The sequence below is a fragment of the Coenobita brevimanus genome, chromosome 14, assembly GCF_032717465.1.
Source record: "Coenobita brevimanus isolate Jiangsu-jjx chromosome 14, ASM3271746v2, whole genome shotgun sequence".
NCBI lineage: Eukaryota > Metazoa > Arthropoda > Malacostraca > Decapoda > Coenobitidae > Coenobita > Coenobita brevimanus.
Window position 1 is genome coordinate 14,860,118 of NC_136967.1, and position 23,169 is coordinate 14,883,286.

Consider the following 23,169-nt stretch of genomic DNA (forward strand, 5'->3'; position numbering starts at 1 on the left):
TTAATTTTCAAGGGCGTAATGTCACGAATCAATTCGCGACATTTCCCTTTTGTGAGAAACCACGAACTATTAGTGGAAAACTCACTGTGTATCGCTCAGCTAACCGTTTCTCCCTCCATTATCGGAGTATACTTTTTCAAATAATTCGTCACCGTTTTCAAAGAGTGACCGATTTAATGCACGTCACTAAGTGCTGTACTGAGCGATACTATTGTTTTTTATTGTTCGCCTCTGCTTCCTCATTCGACCGTTAAAAAAATGCGGCCGAGTGCTCCGCTTTCCCACGACTTAGGCAGTCTTGTGATTGATGTGACGGAGGAAGGACCTGTGCCGCAGTGTGAGAGGTCAGCTAGTACCCAAACTCCACTTCACAGTTAGTCCAGTCTTCCCACCCATCTGGTGATACGCAGCATTCATCGACTATAGTATTTCTTTTGTGTATTTTCTAGTTATAAGAGTTTAATTAAGGTGTTTTTCCCTAGGCGTAAGTATTTAGCTATTGCGTGAGTGAGTGAGCGAGTGCGTCTCATTGATTTGATTTGAAATGTAATGTTAAATTTATTTTTTTGTAATTAATAAATTTAACAGTTCCTTTCTCGAGCTTAATGTAAAGTAAAAATCTTGTTTCATTTTTCCATAATTAAGCATATTTTCCATATAGCTCTAGCTTGCATAAACGTTTGCTTTCATAACTGGTACTTAGACCAGTCTTGTTGTATTAACTTAAAATCCGTTGTGCCAGGAGTTAATGCATCAGCAAGAACCTGATGTTATTATTATTAGTATTAGTTATTTATTGTCAGGGGTGATGTAACTTTCTCCAGAGGCTAACAGTACAGTAAGTCAGCAATTGTGAGTAATTAGTCTCTGCTGTGTACTGTTGAGGAAGTTTATAAATTCTCGTTCTCAGAGAATCGTGCTAAGCCAACGTAAAGTTATCGTTGCTTGATGTAGCAAGACAACCATTGTCTCTGCTCTTCAATATTATTGAATATTATCAATTTAAATAATATTTAACCATTTATTTCAAAATTTCCGGTACTAATATAAAAACCCCGTGACACAGTGACAGCCTTCTAATGCATCCCGAAATGCTTCCATCATCGTTTTCCGGGACGGCCAGACTGGTGGATTCAGTTTGTTTTTCCCTGTTCCCTGTTCATCCAGCGGTATAGCTGGGGACTTGGATGTAAAATTTCGGTTACAGGTGGTCTTCTTGGGGAACAGTGGGGCTAAGCAAGAACCAACTGTTTTCCTTAATGGCAGTCATGTAATTCACAGACATAAACATTAACCTTCTTCTTCTTCTCCTTCTGCTCGTCGTGAATTTGTAAGGTGATGCCATATTGTATTCCTTTAAAATCTAGGCGATAATATTTAGGTCTGGAGGAAATTTTTGAGGTGCAGGGATTAGATATAACCTTGAATAATTCCTCCTCTACAAGTCTCTCTCCTAAGCTAAATCGTGTCTAAGCGAATTTTTTAAAGCAAGATGACTTCCTTCACCTTATTGTTTGACGTCATCACTTGGTCGGATGTGCGATATCCCTGCCCGTGTGAGGTCCAGGCACCAAGTGGAAGACGACATCAGCTACCAAGTCAGAAGGTGCCACCTTGGTCGTCATCAAGGCAGGTCGGGGCTGTCTTGGTCGGTACCAAGACGGCTTGTCTCTCATACATAAATATAAACAAAGAACAGATGATACAAATACCGCTGGAATTTAACCATGGAAGGGTCATGTGATGTAGAAAGAGGTGAACAACTCGGTAAATATAAGATGATAGTGCTCATTTGTATATATATATATATATATATATATATATATATATATATATATATATATCTGATGCGGAAACAGTAAGTAAAGTTCTCTGAGATTTTGTACCTCTCTCCACTGACACCATTTTCATGTGATCACCTGATTATACTGTCTTAGTGAGAATCTTCTGAACACCAAAGCAGCCCAGCTGGTAGACCAATGGGAAATTTTGATTTAAAATCTCGCCAAAACACAGCTCTAAGGAATATGTCTGGTAGTAGTAATAATATAGCAAAAATAAAGAAAAAAAAGTCCGCTACCTCAAGGGGAAAATGGCCACTCGTACACTCGATGTATGTAAATCTAGTGCTTCTTCTTCTCCTTCTCCATCTCCTTCTTTTTATTTTTCTTCTATTAGTTGAGATTCTCTTGGGCTCCTTAATGACCCTCCTGCAGTCAAGACAGGCCTTCTTCTTCCTTTTCTTCTTTTTCCTCATCTTCCACTTACACATTTCGTGATTTCCTCAAAGCCCTTGAAGCTAATTCAATCATTTCCATCTAAAGTAAAGAGTTTTGATGAAGGCATAAAACTGGCGGGGGGCGCTCCTGGCACTTTGTCGGCCGTGGTAATCTATTAGCTCACAAAATACGTTGCAATTTATTAGATGTTATCTCGGCGCCGACCGGGAGAATTACGAGCGGGAAAAAAGGACATACTCCATTTATCCCCCTGGGAGGGATTAGGTGAGGCAGGATGGTGGGAAAATAACGTGACAGGTGGCCCCTGAGGGAAAAATTAGGGCATTATTAAAGTTCTCTGCAATACGGCACGCATCCACTGGGTAAATACAGAGTATGGGTAGGTAGATCGATGCAACAGAATGAACTAGAAATGGGGAAGACATAACATAAAATTTGCTTAGCAGTGGAAGCGGTAGGCTACAACTCCATCTGAGCGTGAAATCAGTTGACACAAGGTCAAAGTTGCCGATATTATGCAGTCCACCATCCTCATTAGGGGGATAGCTAGTGGACTGAGAAACGGTTGTATAATCAGGCAGTTCCAACTCCCTGTCACATTTGTAACACTACGTGAAGGCATCCCTCTCCAGCACCAGGGAATCTGATAATACAGTATATATCTCCACTACTGGCTATGATCAATATTAATATTCTACGCATTATACCAAGCAGCGACAGGACAAGAATAGCCACGAATGAACGTAACAACAATAGAAAACCTTCCTATATATTCCAGTGCTATTAACTAGGAAGCGGGATGATGTGTTGCAGGAAGACTGGAAAAAGTACTGTGACTGGTGGGCAAAGAGGGGACAATTACGGCAATATTAAAAGATGTACGTCTCAAACCCCATCACCACGGGGTAAGTACAGACTACAGATGAACACAGTAGTACATTAGGGGTAAACACCACAACGGTAAACTAAGTCTCGTATATTCATTTAATATTCAGCTTTAAAAAAAGTCAGGGAAAAGTCCAAGTTCTAAAGCATCACAGAATACAAACATAGGATAAGAATCACTAGTGAGGAACATACCGATAGTAGAAAAGGTGCCAAGCTATTCTTCAACTAAGTCTAAATATTTCCTCTATCATTGACTGAGAGGAGGGATTGCGTGAGGCAGACTCCACCACTACGGAGGGCGTGTGACACCCATCTGGAGGCAACCTCTCATCCCTTTTCTACCCAACTCACATATGCAAGAGTTAACCGTTACTCCCAGTTCTTCATGTATGTAACAGGGCTGTATTTTTTATTGCCTATGACTTCCAATCTTTTAAACACAATGTGTCCAGGCATCACGAAATGAACGGATCTAAAATTTGACTCCCCGTTATTATTTTTTCTCTGAGAGAACATAAACGGATCTTAAATTTGACTTTCTGTCATTTTGCTTTTACTTTTTCCTGCAAAGAACAACCTTCCGGCCTTCTGGCCTATCGTTCCTTCTTCCTGGCATAAAAAAGAAATGACGAGGGGAAAAATAGCGTGAGAGCTGAACAATTAGAGCGATATTAATGTTATCCGCTTTATACGAGTATATTTAAAGAACAGGGATAAACACAGCAATGGTGGAGTAATTACCCACATACGTCAATATTATTGGTTTTGCAATTCCCAATACAGTATTATTCTCTTGCTGTTGATTTCAGTTTAAATTAAAATATTCCACTTTACAGACAGCAATCTCAGGGTAAGACCAGACTAGGATGAAGATAACGGGAGTATATTTATTGGCCTTATACTTCCCTGCTTTAAGACTGGGATCAGTAATATGAGTAAAATCAAAATTCTCATCACGTAGGTATGAAATAGGTATAGCTAGGGATAAACATACACGAGCAGAAACGTTGCCAATGTATAATTTACCAATGAGTCAGAGCAATATCAAAGATCTCCACTCCACAGCATGCGGCGGTGTGACAAAAATAACACATAATATATAAACATAACAGATACGTGGTAGTTGTTGCACCAGTTGTAACCCCAGAGCCACCTAAACGTGAACCCAGTGGACTGCAGACCGAAGCTACCCTTATTTTGCAGTCCATCAACCTCCTTTCGAGAGATAGAGAGGGAACTGAGGGACGTTTGTATAACTGAACAGCTCCACCACCTGATCACATCGGTGTCACCACGTAAAGGCGTTCCTCCCCAGCACCACAGCAGCAGGAAACAACTTATATGTTCTTTTTCAACTGACGCAAAGCAAAGAGCAATACCAAACCCTTCAACCTGGGGACATCAGTTTTGTTTTTTTTCTTGCCCCTATCAGACGTCTTTATTTATCAAAAGAGAACATCCTTGTTGTGAACGGTTCGGTGTGGGCAATATCTAACCCACACGTCGGAAAGACTCTCCTACGCTAAGTAAAGCCATCTGTAAATACCTAAAACAAAACAGGAAAAGATATCGTCGACTAAAAGTTTTAATTTCTCCGCCTCACAGCACGCAGTCAACCGGAACGAACCAACTACATGTGAGCAAAAAATGGGATGAATAATAACCTTTGTACTACTTAACCAACTTGTCTGTCAAAAAGATCAACTAGTTTTTAGGACCACAGCACGCAAGTAGAGTGTAAGAGTAGCCTTGGAACAATAATAACGGCAACAGACGACAAATAATCCCATATGATCCCTTTCTCACCCAGGAGGGCCCTAGGTGTATAGGGCCCGAGGCTACGCTACCGAAATCCACATCATATAAACATTAACAGACCACCTAAGATGCCTGGCAAATTTTATATGATAAAAAAACATCCAGCCACCTACTGGATTCGACCCACACCACGATAATGTACAGCCATTTCTGACTCAAGACTTCCACCATCAAATCAAGGAAACACATAGACCAACGTGAACAATTACTAAAGTGAAAAACACAACTTTTCCTACTGAACTTATATGAAGATCAGAGCCAGGAATAAAGTTTTTAATATTCAAGCATGGTGCACGAGCAGTCAAGAGAAAAACAAGTGTATATGTATGTATTTATATAATAATATATATAATATATATGTATATGTGTGTGTGTGTGTGTGTGTGTGTGTGTGTGTGTGTGTGTGTGTGTGTGTGTGTGTGTGTGTGTGTGTGTATTCCTTGCTACTGAGTGAAAGAGATTTTTATGTACATTTTCTCTTTCCGCATACTGATACGAATACTGGACTTGGTGGAGAAACATCCCAGGGATATACACAAACTATTAGAAAATATTATAGATAATATTCTTTTTTACCGAGTGTGATAGAAGAGTCAGAGCTAGAGTAAACGTTGCATTATACCCAGAGGTACACGTATAAAAAGAAACTTAAAAATCACGTTGCGATATTAGCCTAGAGGACACTGCAAAAACGAGAGAAAATACATACAGTATTCCCCTACTGCCGAGTTCAAAGGGTTTGATTAATATTGAAATTATCCGCATTATAATGTTAAAATAGTTTCAGTGATCAATGTAACAATAGCAGATAAGTTACTTAAATGCTTGTAGATGAGGAAGCATCTCCAGGAATAGTCCTGTCCGTCTCGCTGACTCTAACGAATTTCAAAAGAGAGGTGCTTCACTTCCGTTGACTTCTGCGACTTTATTGAAGCCACACCACGCCACTCATCACAACAACACACCACATCACACCACACCACACAACATGCCATACCAAAAGGCAGGTAAGTGACCGAAGGGCATTATCCGAAGGGCCCTGAAGTTCCCGCATCTAGTTCTTTTGCGCTTGATTTTATCCATGTAAAAGCAGACTCGGGGAGCCATCAAAGTTCTGTGGATTGCTATGCAGATGTCAGAACAGACTGCAGAACTGAGAGCAATAGCGAGGAAAGTTAGGTATATACAGACAACCACATCTCTATACGGTACCTATACACACCACGCTTACAGTCACATCTACACAAACCACTTATCGCCACACCTACACAGACCAGACCTACACACACCATACATACACGTTACATTTATACAATCACATCTACACAAGTCACACTTACACACCCACGGCTATACAGACCACGCATACACAGTCTCATATATACAAACCACAGGTACATGAACACCGCTCGCTGGTGCAGTGGTAACGTTCTCGCTTGCCAACTGGTGGACGGGAGTTCGCGCCTCGCTCAGGTTGCGAAAAGTTTCACTGACGAAGTGGGTGGTTACTGTCCCCCTTGAGCAAGGGGACGGGTGTGTGCGTGTGTGAAGGTCACATCCTTGCCCTTAGATCGGACTATATGAGCTCCCAGCTCCCTTCCGGGAGGGTAAAAGCTGACCATCACGACCATCAAGTGATCCTGACCGACCCGGTGAATTACACACACACACACACACACACACACCATCATCATCATCATCATTCCCACATTTACACTCACAGCACACTTACACACCTACACCTACACTCTCCAAAAATACCACCACCGCTGCCAACCACTCGCGGAGAAGGAGAAACTCTACAACTGCAATTTTTCATCTGGACGTCTGGCAGAAGTTCGGCGGCCACTCAGCAACATCGGTCATCATTTACCCTCACCCACCCCGCTCGAGTTTGTTGTGGCCATGTCGGTGGGGATTGATACGGGGATGGGGAATAGGTTTTAGTCAGCCAATCCCTCTTATTTTCGGGTCGTAACTCGGGATCTCAAGCACTGTCATTTATGGTTATTCTCTCGATCTCACATCATGTTGTTTATGTGCCTTATCAGTCCTGTAAACTCTCGCTGTCTTATATTTAGGATGAATCTTTCACCGTGCCATATGTCTTCTCATCGATCGTCAATTTCGTTTCACATGGATGCTTAAACTCTGAACTGAATATACGGTCGGCAACAATAATCATCCTTTACTCTCACCCGCCCCGCTCGGGCATGTTCTGGCCAAGTCCGAATGTTGATATGGAAATGGATGGCATGTTTTAGTATTTCAAATCCATCTTACTTCCGGCAGCGTACAGTCCAGGACCTTCGAATCTCCAAGTTCAGATCAGTCTCCCATTGCTTCACTGGCTACCATATGTCTTCTAATCTGTGACCATACATCACTCATAAAAGCATGCACTTTGAATTCAGTCAGCAACATCGATCATTTTGTCTCAGCTGCTTTACTCGAGTTAGTTATGGCCACACCAAGAAGATATGTTTCAGTCACTGAATCCCTCTTAAATTAGGTCTGTCACAGCTATAAGACTTTGCATTTATTGTCACTTTGCCATTTTTATATAGGGCTGGTTTTCGCACAGCACCCTGAGGCTTCGCGGCTCTGGTTGTTCTCTAAGTCTTGCACCAGGTCAGTCACTACGCAAGATCTTAAGTCCTCCCAGCGCTGATCCTTCTCTCAATCTTCAGACTGACATTGCACAGGACTAAGTCATCTCATCAATGGCAATTCTTTCAGTCTTACATCAGGTTAGGCATACTTACTGCACAGCAATATAAGTGTTCTCAGCTCTACTCACTTTCTTTCTTACATCAGGCTAGTCACTACATCTTTTCAGTTTTGGTAATTCTCACAGTCATATGAAATTCTGTTGAACATTACCATAACTCTTTTAATCTCCTACAAATGCACATCCTCTGAGCTCAGTGCAACGTCAGTGAAATAAACAATCTCCCCGACGTCTGGTGAATATATGGCATGAAAGCTGAACCCTCTGAGACGCTCATTCGTCTGGCTAAAACTCTCGTTATGATTCGCCAGTTGTGAGTAATCCTCAGACAAAACCGGCTATCAATCGTTCACAAATCCTGGCATATTTTACCATCTACATTTACATTCCCCAATCTGTCTTTATCTATTACCTCTTGCCTCGGTATTTATCTATTGCCAAACGCCTTATCTCACAGGTCATACACATGGGCCGACAGAAAAATTTCCTCAAAGTTTTGACTTCCATCACTCACTTCCATTCACTCCAGCCATCTATGCCGTATTTCATCATATGCTACTCAGCGTTATCCATTTATCAGGTTCTTGGTCTTTTCCTTTGCCTTTTATCAGCACTACTTCTGTACACCTACGGTATTATGTGCAGTCTGCAAAAGTAGTATCGCGACACTTATTAAGCTTAATAATGAAAAATGGACTGAGCATTGTGATTAAGGACCATTTGTGATGTAAGTGTCAGTACTACCCTTGGTGATTTTCAATACTCGAAATTACATAAAACGGCACAATACAACACTCAATAAAGTCTGAGATACCGACTTAATAGATCCATCTATCTGTGTCTCAGGAATTAATTAATTTCACAGCCGTCGAACACCAGGGCATGCAGTCCACTTCAGTAAGTTCTTCCAGTTATGATCCTACGAAACGGCAGTCGGTGAAGTTATTCCTTTAATTCGTATTTACCTTACTTTTGCTTTTTCCAGAGAGTTATATTCACCTTTGAGAAGACTTTTGGAACTGAAGCGACTTAACACAGCCTTCACCGAATCCTTCACTGCTACAGCGCTCTCCTAAGCTGGATCCAATCATCACACAACATCAACAATAAGGCTTACCGTAGAATATAAAGGCACAGCACTGAAAAACAAAATTAGTTCCCCATCCCTACTTCTGCTCACCTCCCGGCTATCCTATTTACATTCTCGGTATTTGAATAGCTACTGTTCTAAACAAGCCATTCTCGTCTAATAAATTCTTAAGTAATATTGAAAGAATTATAATATTAAGAGAAAGGGAAGAGGGGAAAAAAGTCGATGGAAAAGCCATTTTATTTATAGTTATTAGCGTACCAGAACGGCTGTAATGGTCCAATTGATTACTTATAAGGAGTTGGGGATACATCGTATTATGTAGTCGACTCCATTTCTCTCTTAATTATACAGTTTGTTTACTTGCAGCTTTCTGAGTATTTTTCCGTTGCTCTACTGTCAAAGTAATATGCTTGAATATTTATGCATTACTAACATTTTTTTTTTTCAATCAAGATTCAATGATTTCTTGTTTTGCTATCAACACTACTTCTGACGTACAAGCTTCCTTAAAGTATAACACACACACACACACACACACACACACACACACACAATGTCAGCATCGTACTGGATAGATTGATAGAGCACTGCTACTATTCCCCTCTACAAAAAGACGCCTTCTCAATGCTGAATTGCCTGTGTCAGCAAAGTGTGAAGTAGAAAAGGCGTCACGGTACGGAAGATACGAAGGGAAACAGTTATTGCATCCCTCTCATCCTCCACAAGACTACGAGCCATCAAGGGACTCTGGTGATCTGGTACCAATGTATATTAGTTCCTGGAATATGTTGATATTTTCGTGTTGTATATAAATTTGTTTACTAATTTTAAGGAATATTTCTCGTTCTCTTAGGATTTGAAACAGTTTTCCTTTATCATATCATTTAGGAAATGTCTCTTTCTTAAGTCTCCTCTCATCTGACGATTTTATCCAAAGACCATTTTGACTAAAAGGAATAATACCTTTGTACCTTTAGATTTCTGAAACGCCCTCCCCCCTCCTCTTCCATTACTCTGATAGACCTTTACTTCCTTCTTTAGTGTACCTTACGTCCTCTCTCTCTCTCTCTCTCTCTCTCTCTCTCTCTCTCTCTCTCTCTCTCTCTCTCTCTCTCTCTCGCATCCCTTCCCCTCCTGGCTCTCTTTATCTTGCGTTTTTCCCTTTATTTTTCCGCCCGTATCTCTAATCCCTCCTCTTCTACCTCACCTCCCTTCCTCTTTCTTTTCCTTTCCTCTCATCTCCTCTCTTCCCTCATCCTCTCTTCTCTTCTCCACCCTCTTCCTCTCCTTTCTTCTCCTCTCGTGTCCCCTCCGCCTTGAGCATCTTATTTCACCTCAACTCTTTTCACTTCTTCTCTTCTTGACCTTTTCTTTCCTTCCCTTCTCCTTTCCGCACTTCATCCCTCCCTCTCCTCTTTTCCCAAGCTTCTCACCTCACCTGCCCCCTCCTCTCCCATTCTCTTCTCGTACCAAATGTACCTTATTCTTCCCTTCTCTTTCCTCCCTTCCATTCCTTTCCATCACCTTGCACTTCGTCTTGTCTCACCTCCCTTCCCTTTCCTCTCCTCTCCTCTACTCAATCTTTGTTTCCCTTCCTTCTCGTCTTACGTCACCTCCCTTCCCCTTTCCTCTCTTCTCCCCTCTTCTCAAAATCAGACCACTCTTCTCTCCTCACTTCCCTTTCTTTACTTTTCCACTTCTCTCCTCTCTTCTCCTCTGCAGTTCCCTTCCCTCTCCTCTCCTCTCCTCTCCTCTCCACCACCTCCCGCCACTACTCTCCTCTCAGCCCTCAATATCCAATTAAAAAATATATTTGCACTGCCATTTCCTTCCGTTCCCATTCGGCCTCCCATTCTCTCTGCTTCGTTCCGCTCTGCCCTCTCCATATTTTGCACCCTCCCTCCCCTCACAATGTTTTTTTCTCCCTCGCATTCTTCTATCGTTTTCCTCTCAGTCGGTTTATTTTCTTTCCTTTTTCCCCCTTTCTGCCGCGTGCCGGGCCAATAGCGGTGGTGGGATTAACCCCTCTTGGTCTGAACAAGTCTGGCACGATATTCTAGCAATCCAGGTAACATCAGACGATTTTATTCGCCTGAGAAAGTCTATGGAGCGTGAGAAATAATACTGGCATCACTGACTCTTTCGTGGCCGGGATAACTTTTGTACAGTATTCTATTCCACCTAAGATTATATTATTGAGTTGAAAGTGTCACATAGGAGCCTGAGTGTTAACCCTTCATCTTGGTGACGTCATTTGTTATATTTCTTGCTATCTCCCGACGATTTTGTGCAGCTTGTGATAGACCTTTCGAACTACAGTGATTAGATATAGCTTCCATTTACTCCCACATAACTTGACTCCCTGAAGCCACATAAGTAATCTGGTAGGAAAAAAGAACAAACTGTACGAAGACATCACCGTAATTAAGGCGGTAAGTCGTATTCTTGCCAGCACAGGAAAGGCTTCGGGGCACTTTTACGTTAGCGATTTAATCTCCATGTTAAGGCTTCATATCTTCTTGTACGTTATCTATATCCCCCTAAACCACCACAGTTTCTATCAATATAAGTTATCTGTCTACTTATCTATCTATTTTTTATCTATCTCTCAATAGACAGACGACTTCATCCCGCAAGCGTGGCCACAAAAAAATCTTATCCATGTCACCCTGTCTTCCTCCATCACACTGCCCTTTCATTAATTTTCATCCCCCCGCCTTCCTCACTCATATAACCGCGGCCCTTCGTTTCATTCTCTATCTCCCTTTTCCATTCTGGCTCTCCACCACGCTCATTCTCCCAGTTAATCTTTCATCCTTCAAAACTGGTATATTGCTGGGGAAGAGGGCTTTCGAAACACACACACACACACACACACACACACACACACACACACACACACACACACACACACACACATATATATATATATATATATATATATATATATAAGGTTGCTGCATGCGATTTTATTTAGATTTGTGGGGGAGTTTCATAGTTGTTCTTGTGGTTCCAGGTGCATCTAAAACGTGAACCTAGTGGACTGTAGGCTGAAGCTTTACTCTTCTTCTAGTCAAACATCCTCTTTTCGACAAATCTGGAAGTAACTGAGGGACGTTTGTGTAACTAGGTAGTTGACTTGCCTGGTTATATCGGTGACACCACATGAAGGTGCCCCTCTTCAGGATCCCTTTTCATAGTGCAGGAGTTGTGTGGGGATTGCATGTAACCCCATCACTGCACAGATTCCCCCCAAAACGATAAACCAAATCGTCTGAAAAAATAGCAAGAATAAAACATAAAACATGTCCTCGGACTGAAAGAAAGAATGCAGCTCGTTTCTGTCGGTGATTTGATTGTCGCTGGAGAAAAACATTGGTGGGACGCTTATGGAACGGATTATGGGTTTGGAGAAATGGAAGAAAGTTGTTTTTCTCTTGGTTTCTTGCAGCTATAACTCCCTCCAATCATCTGTAAGTGTTATTGCATGCCATGAAACCTGAACCCCCTCCTCCATTTCGTTTTTCTCACCTGAATGAGTGATGGGTGAATGAGGATGTGGGCAATTTTCCGTGGAGGTAGTGATGAGAAGTCTAGTTTTTATTCCATGTTCCCGTGCTTGTTTCTCGACCTTACCCACACATTATATAGGGCATCTCTGAACATCCCGCATCAACTTAGGAGGCAATTCTAGGGCTAATTTTGAATAAGAAATGCTTCGCCAACACAACGTCAATTCTCAAACGTTGCAGAGCTAGAATGGCTGATGAATTCATGGGAGAAACTGGTCTCTCCCATAATCAACTCTCATGTCATCAGTAACTGTACCTCCATTGCGACTGAGAACTGAATCCATGTTGATACAGCATTTTTTAACCGTAATCAGTCGTAGAATTTCCTCCTGAAGTTAATGCGTCAAGTCACGGAACACCCTCAATAATGCGTGGAATAGGGTAATGATGATGATGATGATGATGATCACGAGGAGGAGGATAATGGCAACAATGATGTTAATAGTAATGGTCGACGATTATGGTTTCAGAATTATGACGATGACGATGACACTGATGATAATGATAGTGGGTTACAATAACAGTACGCTTATGATGATGGCAACGTTAATGATGACAAGGACGACGACGATAATGTAGGCTATACCATACCCTCCTACGTATTCCCCGTCCTTTCACTTAGTAATTATGTGACGAAGGCTGAGAGCGGCGTGGGTCTTCCCTTACAGTAACTAGGCCCCTTGTGGGATTCACCTCTTCTTGCGTGGTAGGACCTACACCCACGAAGTACCTTACGATCCATTTCCAACGTTACTATGAAATATTTTTAGAAGGGATTTAGATGGACCTCTTGTGTTGATTCAATGAGCAACTTGTTTTTATTCTCGTAAAATATATTTGTCTTTTTCTTTTTCATAGAGAGAAAGAGAATGAGAAAGTTATGAGCTTTCTTCATAGCATAATTTTTCTCACATAAATATATTTATTGATGGAGGAACTAGAATAATAGGAAAATTATGCAATATCTAAAACTTTGACATAACGCTTTCTCGTAATTATTATTATTATTATTATTATTATTATTATCAATTACATTTTTTCATAAAATACAAGAGACAAGGAAATTTCTGTACTCTCATTTCACTGTACATCCTACGAAAATCATTTCAGTAACTACTGGCTTTCTCTTGAAGTAATTAGGTCCCTTGTGAGATTCAGCTCCTCCTACGTTGCAGGGCCGGGACTCACTAAATAACTTCGATAATATTTCCCTCGTAACTAAGATCTATTTTAGGAAGAACATAACATAATAAAGATGGTAGTGACAAATAATGACGAAGAAGAGAAGGGTTGTAGCAATGACAGTGGAGCTAATGGTGATAACGACGACGATGCTGCTTGTGATGATGAAGATGATGATTATAACGATAGGCGAATACGACGACGACGATGATAATAGTTATGGTACAGATGGTAATAGTAAAAATAATGTTAATCATGATGACGATACCGCTGATGATGATGACGATGATGATGATGATAATGATGACCCATGACTATGACGACGACGATAGCAGTGAAGAAGATGCTAACCTTTTACGTGGCTCCCTTCTCTCCGCTGGGTAATTATGTGAGAAAAGCTGGGAGCGGGTTGGGTCTTCCTTTACAGTAACTAGGCCCCTTGTGGGATTCAGGCTTTCTTCTGGGATGGGACCGAGATTCACAAAGTAACTTACGATCATTTTCGCTTCGTAACTAGGATTTGTTCCTCTCTCTCTCTCTCTCTCTCTCTCTCTCTCTCTCTCTCAGGAAGACCAAGAGACATGGGAAAATTATGCACCCTCCACACAACCTGCCTTAATATTCCTCTCATAAACTTTTTTTTTTACTTCTTGATTTTTTGCGGGAAGAAAAATAAACAGGGGAAGATTTGCGCTCTCTTTACATTGTCCTTCCTAAAAAAATACAAAAAAAAAAAAAAAAAATCATAATAACGCCGAGAAACTATGAGTAAGAAATATTGTAAATTAATGACCCGCCCGTGATTCAGAAAATTACTTTGAACAATCTTCCCTTCTTGACGAAAGTTTATATTTCAAAGCAGGAACACGATATATGAGGCGATTTTGCATATCTCTTAACATATAGATAATTCAGTTTCATTAGGTGGAATTTTTCGTCCTTTTCCAGCCTGTTGCCTATAATTCAATGTCAGAATACGAAAATATTACGTGTCCTGCATCTTTTCCATAGCGCTTCTTCGTGACTAGCACCGTATTGAAGTGTTAGTCTCTAGTTATAACTTCCTGGAGAACAACTTACGATACTTTTCCTGTCGCTATTAAGATTATCGCGGAAGACTCAGGGTCATGGGGAAATGCTGTACTCTCCTTCCCTTGCCCATCCTTTAAGAAATGATAGTAACGCCTGGGAATAGAGCCTATGTGTATTTGTGAATAAAAGCACAAAGTAACTTATGGTAATATTCCCCTCATAATCAAGGTATTTTAAAGAGATATAAATGGCAAGGGATAATCCTTCAATCTTCTTTCCTTTTCCTTAATTCATAAATAAATATTAGTTACGCCAAGAAATTAAATGCAAGATTAATATGCTTAGTGTCCGTTCTCCTGGGCAGGGTCACCCTATATCCACTCGCTCGATGTAGCACCTTCCACACACGGTGACAACATAAATTGTTTTCCGTAATCTAGGAAGCCATTTATTTATTGCGTTGGCTTACAACAAACAAAGAGATGTCATGACGCTCCCAAAGAATGTTGCCCGTGAAGGATACAAATTGAAGAATGTATTTCTCCCCTCACATAACGTCACTCAGAGATGACAACTGGTCATATTTAGCTAATGTACTGAGTGCCATAGCCGCAGTTCCCTACCCGCCTAATCCGGCAATAAAGGTGTAATGTCGCCGTCGGTCCACTTTTTGGCCAGGCACTGGAGGGGCGGCACGTGGACGCCGGGAATTTATGGCCGTCGTCTGTCTTGTGCAGGAAAAACTACTTAATTGCCCGGTGTCCTTCCGTACAGTTGCAATCAATAGTTCCTTTACACCGTCTGTTTAGGTGGGGAATATTCCCTTATTGGTTACAGCTGTGTTTACTGGCGACATCTGTATTAATTAGCAAAAACCGTATTAGTACGTACAATTGCGATCAATAATTCCTTTACACCATCTGTTTAGGAGGGAATAACTTTATTGGCAACTGTTGTAGTAACACGTGCAGTTGCGATCAATAATTCCTTTACACCATCTCAGAACTGTACCAATACCAACTGAGATCTTGCTGGACTAATCACTAATATTAGAACGAGTCAAAGGGCCTGGGTTATCGCATCACTAGTTCGAGAGCCATGACGTGTAAAGGCAACATTGATCGTAATAGTACCCTCCTGAACATACGAAGGGATTACCAACTCTTTGATTGCTACAATTTCGCTTAGTGCAATAAAACTATCAGATGTGAGTTTCAAGAGAATCTCCACGTGTGGCCACTCATGCGAAAGTGTGTGCAAAAAAAAAAAAAAAAGAGATTACCCTTTGATCGCTAAAGTTTCTGAAATACCATCATCATCATCATCATCATCATCATCAACATTCCTACGTTAACCATCAGTCAAACTTTATTTCCAACCCTGCAGATAGGGTGCGTCGGCTCCAGAACGAAAAGGGCAAAGCACAAAAGTGGAAGAATCATCAGTGGAGTGGCCGGCGAAAATGGAGAGCACCTCCATCCCTCTCATCATCCAGGCATTCCACATTAACGACGATCATTACTTCCAGGCTCATTTTCTTTTTCTTTTTCCCCCTCGTATCATCAGACCCTGATATCAAGAACAGTAAATGATCTCAACCTTGGCCGCTACATTACTCAGATGACGTAATTTTGATTTCATGTTACTTTCAGAGGGTTTTAATCAGCGTAATAGGCTTTGGAAACTGAAGGAATTAAATGTAGCTTTCATTTTGCCCTCACTACACGAGGCCTCTCAAAAACTGTATAAAATAATCTGGAGGCGGCTGGAATAAATGACAAAATACATTGTCGATTTCATAGTTAAGCTCAGAAAGATACTCGTACTTATCATAATGGAAGTCTCTGAAACTGTATCTAGTAACATCCTCTTAACTACAGTCTGTTCTTTAGGAAACTGTAGGTCAATTAAATTACACTGACCGGAGCAAAAATGTACCACACCTCCATGCGCTCTAGCCTTCGGCAGTAACAGTAAGTATCACTTCCCCATTCGTTACCACCCTCGTATCATCACAACCGCTTACGAACTGGCAACAATCACGAACGAACAAGCCATCTCATTTATAACCATTTTCGTGGTTATTTATTCCGTTTGCAAACTGTTTTAATTAGCTTAGTCGGTGTATTTAGTAGTGAGAGGGTTAAGTTTGGCAATGTCTAAAACCCTCCAGTTCGGAGTCTCCCCTAAGCTGCATGAAAGCCTGTGAAACTAGCAAAAATAAAATAAATTACGTCACCGCACTGAAGGAGTTAACTGTTTTGACTGTGGCGGATTTTTCTGTGCTGAGTACATTGCGCTGCACTAGGAACTCTCCTGATGGTATCTTATGTGCTGTGGGTGTTAGGGCGGGGGAAATAAATGAATAAATGATGCAGAATAGATAAAGATAACGCTGACTGAGCCACGAAAAATCACCTGAGGGAGCAGTAGAGGAGTGTTTTATATGTACCACCCTGTATCATATCTTGTGAGAGTAGGAAATAAGTAATAAGTCAAGCTCTTAATTCTCCGTCAAACTCGGGACAGCTAAACGAAGGGCGTGATCGCAATAAACACGCTAAAAACAGTTTGCTGTGCGTGATGGCCTCGCATGTGGAGTGGAGGCGGATATGTTGAAAGCTTAGATAATGAGTGAAATGAGGTCTGGATCATTACCGCTTGACACTCTGATTACAACTTTCATGTTTTTGCGATTTCCCTCTCTCTGATTCTCCATCCTATCCACTCCATTTGGAACTGTGTGAAATAAGGTGATGATGATAAAGATGACGATGATGATGATGATGATGATGGTGATGATGATGATGATGTACAGTAACTGCGTGGTAGGGATGAAGGGTGGGTTAGTAGGAGAGATAGGATGCAGGGTGGAAAATAAAAGGAAGGGAAGAATACGGAGCAAAAAGAGCGAGGAGGGAAGGGGATGCAAGTGAGAGAGAGAGAGAGAGAGAGAGAGAGAGAGAGAGAGAGAGAGAGAACGGGGGGGGGGACAGAATAAGAGGAAAGGAGGGCAAAATGTGCGAAAGATTAAGCGAAAAAAACAGAGGAAAAGTATGACGGAAGTTGGGCGAGAGAGAGAACAGGAGAAATGTTAGGGAACGGGAAGGAGAGAGAAAAAGCAGAGGAAGGGCGAGAGAGAAAACAGGTAGAGCAACGGAAGGAATGAGAAAATGTAAGGAAAGGCTGGGAGAGAAATTAAGAAGAGAAATCGGGGGAAGAGAATTACAGGAAAAAGGGAAAGAAAATAAGGTATAAAAAAAAATGAAGGGAGAAAGAAAAAGTAAAGGGAAAGAGAGATGAGGATGAAAGAAAGGGAGAGAGAAAAAGAAAATAGAGAGAAAAGGTAAAGAAAGAATGTGAGAGAAAACAAAGAAAAGGAGGGAGAGAAAAGAATGAAAGACTAGAAAAGAGAGGATAAAAAAAATGGAGGGAGAAAGATAATGTGTCAAACAAAGGGCAGCGAAGTGCACAAAACTACTCTCATTTTCCCCAATCCTGTCCACTGCAGCCCCTATCATCACCATTAGTTTCTCTACTTAATTATCATTCTCTGCTGGTTGTATGTGAAATGCGTTTTTTCCTCATTCGCTTATATTTCTTATGTATTATTCGTAATACACTGTTTCGCACTCTTTTTGCATCGTCCATATTACATTCCTTTTCATCCTATTTATCTTTGTACTGTTCGTATCATAAGGCTTTTTACCCTTTATACAGTGTTCATATTACAGTTTTCACCAATTTTATCTATGTATTCCTCATATTGTATTCCTGTTCACCTTTTTTTTTTTTTCAACGTTTTCTTTTTATTGCACTGCTTTTCGCCATTTTTCTGCTACAGGTGCACTTGGCCATTAATTCATTCACTTGTGAAAATTTCTTGATGTGCAAAGCTCAACAGAGATAGTTTTCATCCTGCATGCTAGAATTTCTCTCTGCTCAATAAAACCATCTAGTGGCAGAGCGAACAAAATAACTTCACGTATTCATGGATCTGAAATGGTTAAAAGGAATGTCATTTAACCCTTAAGTACGGTGATATATATATATATATATATATATATATATATATATATATATATATATATATATATATATATATATTATAACGCTTTTTATCAGCTTAAAGGAGGCCTTTTGTACTACACTCTATCTCCGTTGACTGTATTGTTTTAACGGGTCTTTCCTAAGTGAAATGAAACTGTAGAGCTAGCAAGATATAAACAGACAGACGCCGTAGCACTAATGCTATTTATTCCTTCAGAATGACGTCTTCCTTTATTATACTCTTTCTACTGTAAGTCGATTTTACTCAACCTAGGAGAGACCTCTCGTAAGGAATGGCGTAAGTGATATAGCATAATCACAAGCTGATGAGAAGGGAAACAATCTGCCAGGTAAAAAAACATCTTCAACTCTAGGACGTCTTTTTCGTGCCACTTTTGCAACGACTTGACTTTTTATTCGGTATAGCAAAACCTTTCCTGGTGTTGGAGTTTGACGGACATTGTACCTAACCCTTTCTTTGAGAGAAGTTTTTTCTCGATGTTAGATAAAATCATCTGAAGTCAGCAAATATAATGTATATAAGGTGTCACAGTGTTGGAAGTTTTTTTTTTTTTTTTTTTTTTTTTTTTTTAAACCACCTCTTGGCACAGACTGAGAAGCCTGCTCCTTCCGCTTCGCTGTGATCCTACGCACCAACGCCTGGCACCAAATACCCCCACATATCACCACTTGGGCACTAGTACCGAACCTTCTATACTGAGAGTTATAAAAAGTTAATAAGTTCAAGGTAATAAGATTATACCAATCCAATTCTGTTCGATGATGTATTATGTTTCCTTCTTGCTACCTCAGTTTATTTATTTATTTATTTATTTATTTTTTCAAACTAGAGAGGTAAAATATGGCCTTCATTAACCCCTTCTGAACGAGTGGTCTTTCTTAAGTTCAATAAAATCATCTATAATAAGTGGAAAGTAAAATAAATGTTATCTTAGTGAATGGGGTAACGGGGGGTCATTTTTATAACCTGTCGGTGGGCTTTGTGGTGAAGTGATGATTGTCTTAATGAATACCAAATCCCCCTCGAAATTCAGTCATGCATTATTCTCTCTCTCTCTCTCGCTCTCTCTCTCTCTCTCTCTCTCTCTCTCTCACACACACACACACACACACACACACACACACACACACACACACACACACACACACACACTTCTACAATAATGTTTTACAGACACCCTAAGGCCGAATTCTCGAGTTATGAAGCTTTGTAACAACTCTTCCAGGGTGATTAATTTTGCCTAGGACGTCATTCATAATTTATTCCTGCTAGTACAGTACATTTTTCTTCATCTTACGAGTTCACCCTAGTAGTGGAGGGAATAACGAAGCTTCTGTTTAACTCTTCCTCATCGAAAAAACTCTCTCCAGCTGAATCAAACCTTCTGGAGATGGCAAGAATATACACGATAATAATGTCACCGTACTGAAGGGGTTGATATCTTCTTGTACTCTTCTTGCACCATTTTTCATTTTTTTTTTAACCAGCATCAGAGTTGATATAAACAGAATAAACATGAACATTTACGTGATATATGCATGATTAATCTATAGTTAACTTCATCGTATACCTGACAGAGAACTGAGTCCTTTATTTAGCGATTACACCTGCGTTTTACTGCCAGAATATGATACATAATACTACAGCCTTACATCAGTTAACGTTTCTCCACAGCTAGCAACATGCTTTACTACCAATCTCCCATAACATTGTAGAATTCGATACAGAGAAATGGCCTTGTGTGTGTGTGTGTGTGTGTGTGTTCCTGACAAAACCTGAGTATGTCTCGTGAGTTGTGAACGCCAGTTAAGTGCGTGAATATGGATTTTCAATCAATCATTTTAGCATTATGTTCTAGGGTTCCGAGTTTTAAGTGTTTCAAATTAGCAAATGTCGCTGAGCCTGACTGCATCGGGACTCATAACCAGTAAAAGCAGGTACAGTCCAGAGGGGTTAGCCGATCCATAATAAGCGGTTTCTGGACAAAGCGAGACTGGATTAAGCGTTTTTTGCTGCAAGTATACGTCAATGATCTCACAAAGACTTTAAAAATCTTTCCAATAATAACTCTTACATCAATAGAATACTAGAAGGTATTATGTCCCCTAAGCCCGTAAGGTCTTTTATACTTTTTTCTTGCACATGAAGACGATTTCTTTTCCACTTTTTTTTTTCGGGGGGGGGGGGGGAGGGAGACGTCTGGTAGTAAACGGTTAATAAAGGATATATACAGTCCCTACAGTTCACAATATCTCTCCAAATATTACAAACTTCTCCTGAAAATAACAAGAACATAATATAACACACGTCAATGAAGTGATGGTGTGTTACATGAAAAATTAATCGCTGGGAGAGAGATGCAACAAACTCTCCTAAGCCAGTGAATACGCGGCCCACAATATCTGCTAGTCTGGGATTCCTCTTGCGTTCCGGGTCTTTGTGGGATTAATGATCTCTCTCTCTCTCTCTCTCTCTCTCTCTCTCTCATGGCGACGGCTTTCATCGAGTTCTTTCGCTTGGCTTTTCATGTTTTATCCTTTTCCTTCTATTCTTCCTTCGCTAACCCAGCCTCATTCATCTAATGCTACACCTTCCTTTGGCTTCCATATTTTTGTTTTCGATTTTCTCTTCTGGTATCGTAACATTAGTGATATTTTACCCACTTCAAAAGCTAGAGGCGCAGAGTTAGGCTACCGTAGACTAGTGCATTTAAGGGTAGATGACCAGCCTACATTCCATAGTGGCATTACATGATCGAGAAACCTCCAGTCATCTCCAGGGGATCGAACCTACTCAAGGCCGTCACTCCGATTGGCAGGAGCTTTTATCGGATTCTCTGTCTGGTTTCTGATGCTTTATTTTTTGCCTCTTGTTTTGCTCCTAGTTAACTCCGTCCCACTTGTCCAAAACCAAATCCTCCCTTGGTCTGCACATTTTCCTCATGGCTCTCAAACATCTCCGCTGCGCCAATCTTCCACTCTTTTTTTTGATTCCCTTTAACTCAAACTTTGCCAATTTCCCTTCGCCATTCGGGGTTTATTGCTCCCACTCGAGGCTCGGGATCAAGAGTCAAAACTCGGCACACCGTCACGGACCCTGGCATGGAAGCGAGTGAGGGACAGGGGAAGGTCGTGGAGAAGCCGTGAACTGAGTGACCGACCAGCTCTGAATTCAACCTCTTCTCTTACTGTTCGGCGAGTTACGCGTATGAGGAAACTTTGGCTACGATGAAAAAGAAGCAGAGCTGGGGATGTGCGACGGGGTATTGACGGGGAATTAAAGCTGCCAGGGTTAATAAGATGAGAAGCAAAGTTTTCCAAGGTTGATATTGTTGTGTGGGAGTGTAAGATACGAGAGGCAAAAAAACTCTATGAGGTGAGCTTCTGCCTCATTTCACTGTAAAATTTCAGGATTACACTACAGTTTAGTCAGAGAGAGAGAGAGAGAGAGAGAGAGAGAGAGAGAGAGAGATTAAAGTGTCAAGGTAACAAAAGCGTCTAATATTCATCGAGACTGATAATACGAGTATATATCAATATGACATTCAGTATTAGCAGCTTCAACTGATTTTGTAGAGGAAAAATCCTTTAAGAAGGGGTATGATGAAGAGCAACAAAGTTTAACGAGGAAATACTATTCGGTGACAGACAAAATTCAAGAAATCATCAATAACAGAGAGGTTGACTTTGGTGATGGCGGACGATATTAAGATGGCTAAGCAAAGAAGGAAGAGGTGATAGGAAGTGTTACAAAGTTTTTTGAGCTAACCAGAATATGGGTCAGTAATATATAAAGCCAGAATACTCATTAGTGAGAAGAGGTTAGTGACAGGTGTATCTCAAGTACCCACAGTCGACATATTTTGTATTATTAATTTAGGATAAGATATTTAGAAGGTTAGGCAAAATAACCTCCTCTTTGCCAAGTCTCATACACTAACGAGGAAAAAAATAGTGGGTGACAAGTACTTACCAATGACAGTGAGGTTGACCTTGGTGATGGCTGATGACCTGACCTTGTAGTCGACCCTGCAGGTGTACACGGCCTGGTCCGCCACCTTCACGTCGTCTATCACCAGCGTGGGCGGCTCGGACATGATCCTAAAGAACGCCCTGTTGCCCAAGTAGCCCTGGTCAGCCCACCGCACGCCATCAGTGAAAGGACCGCTGCGTGTGTCATAGCTGGAGGGACAAGGTGAAAGATTACGATTATTATTATTATTATTATTATCATTATTAAAATCATCAATATTGTTATTAGTTTCATTTTTCACTTTTACCCCCAGGGTAGAGGTGACATTGGAGCAAAAACAGAATATTTACAAAGAATATAGAATTTACACATTCAAACCAAACTTCATATCAGACGTGTATATCCGTTTATTTTCAAGACAGATGGCTATTTCCTATGTTAGGACTCCATATTATAATTACAAATCATAATAGATAAATAGATAGATAGAGAGACAGATAGAAGCAGCAAGTCAGATGATGAGAAGGTATTGTGTCTGCAAGAATCGAGCAATGCTAAACATGCTTACA

The 23,169-nt window shown here is 40.8% G+C and overlaps 1 protein-coding gene across 1 annotated transcript in view; it reads right to left on the minus strand.

The window, feature by feature from the left end:
- Positions 1-23,169, minus strand: part of LOC145419116 (adhesion molecule nephrin-like) — a 322,976-nt gene that overhangs the window by 72,303 nt on the left and 227,504 nt on the right. The window contains exon 3 of the mRNA XM_080287362.1: positions 22,601-22,809. Within this exon, the coding sequence (XP_080143488.1) occupies positions 22,601-22,809 (209 nt within the window). The remainder of the gene's footprint in view (positions 1-22,600; positions 22,810-23,169) is intronic.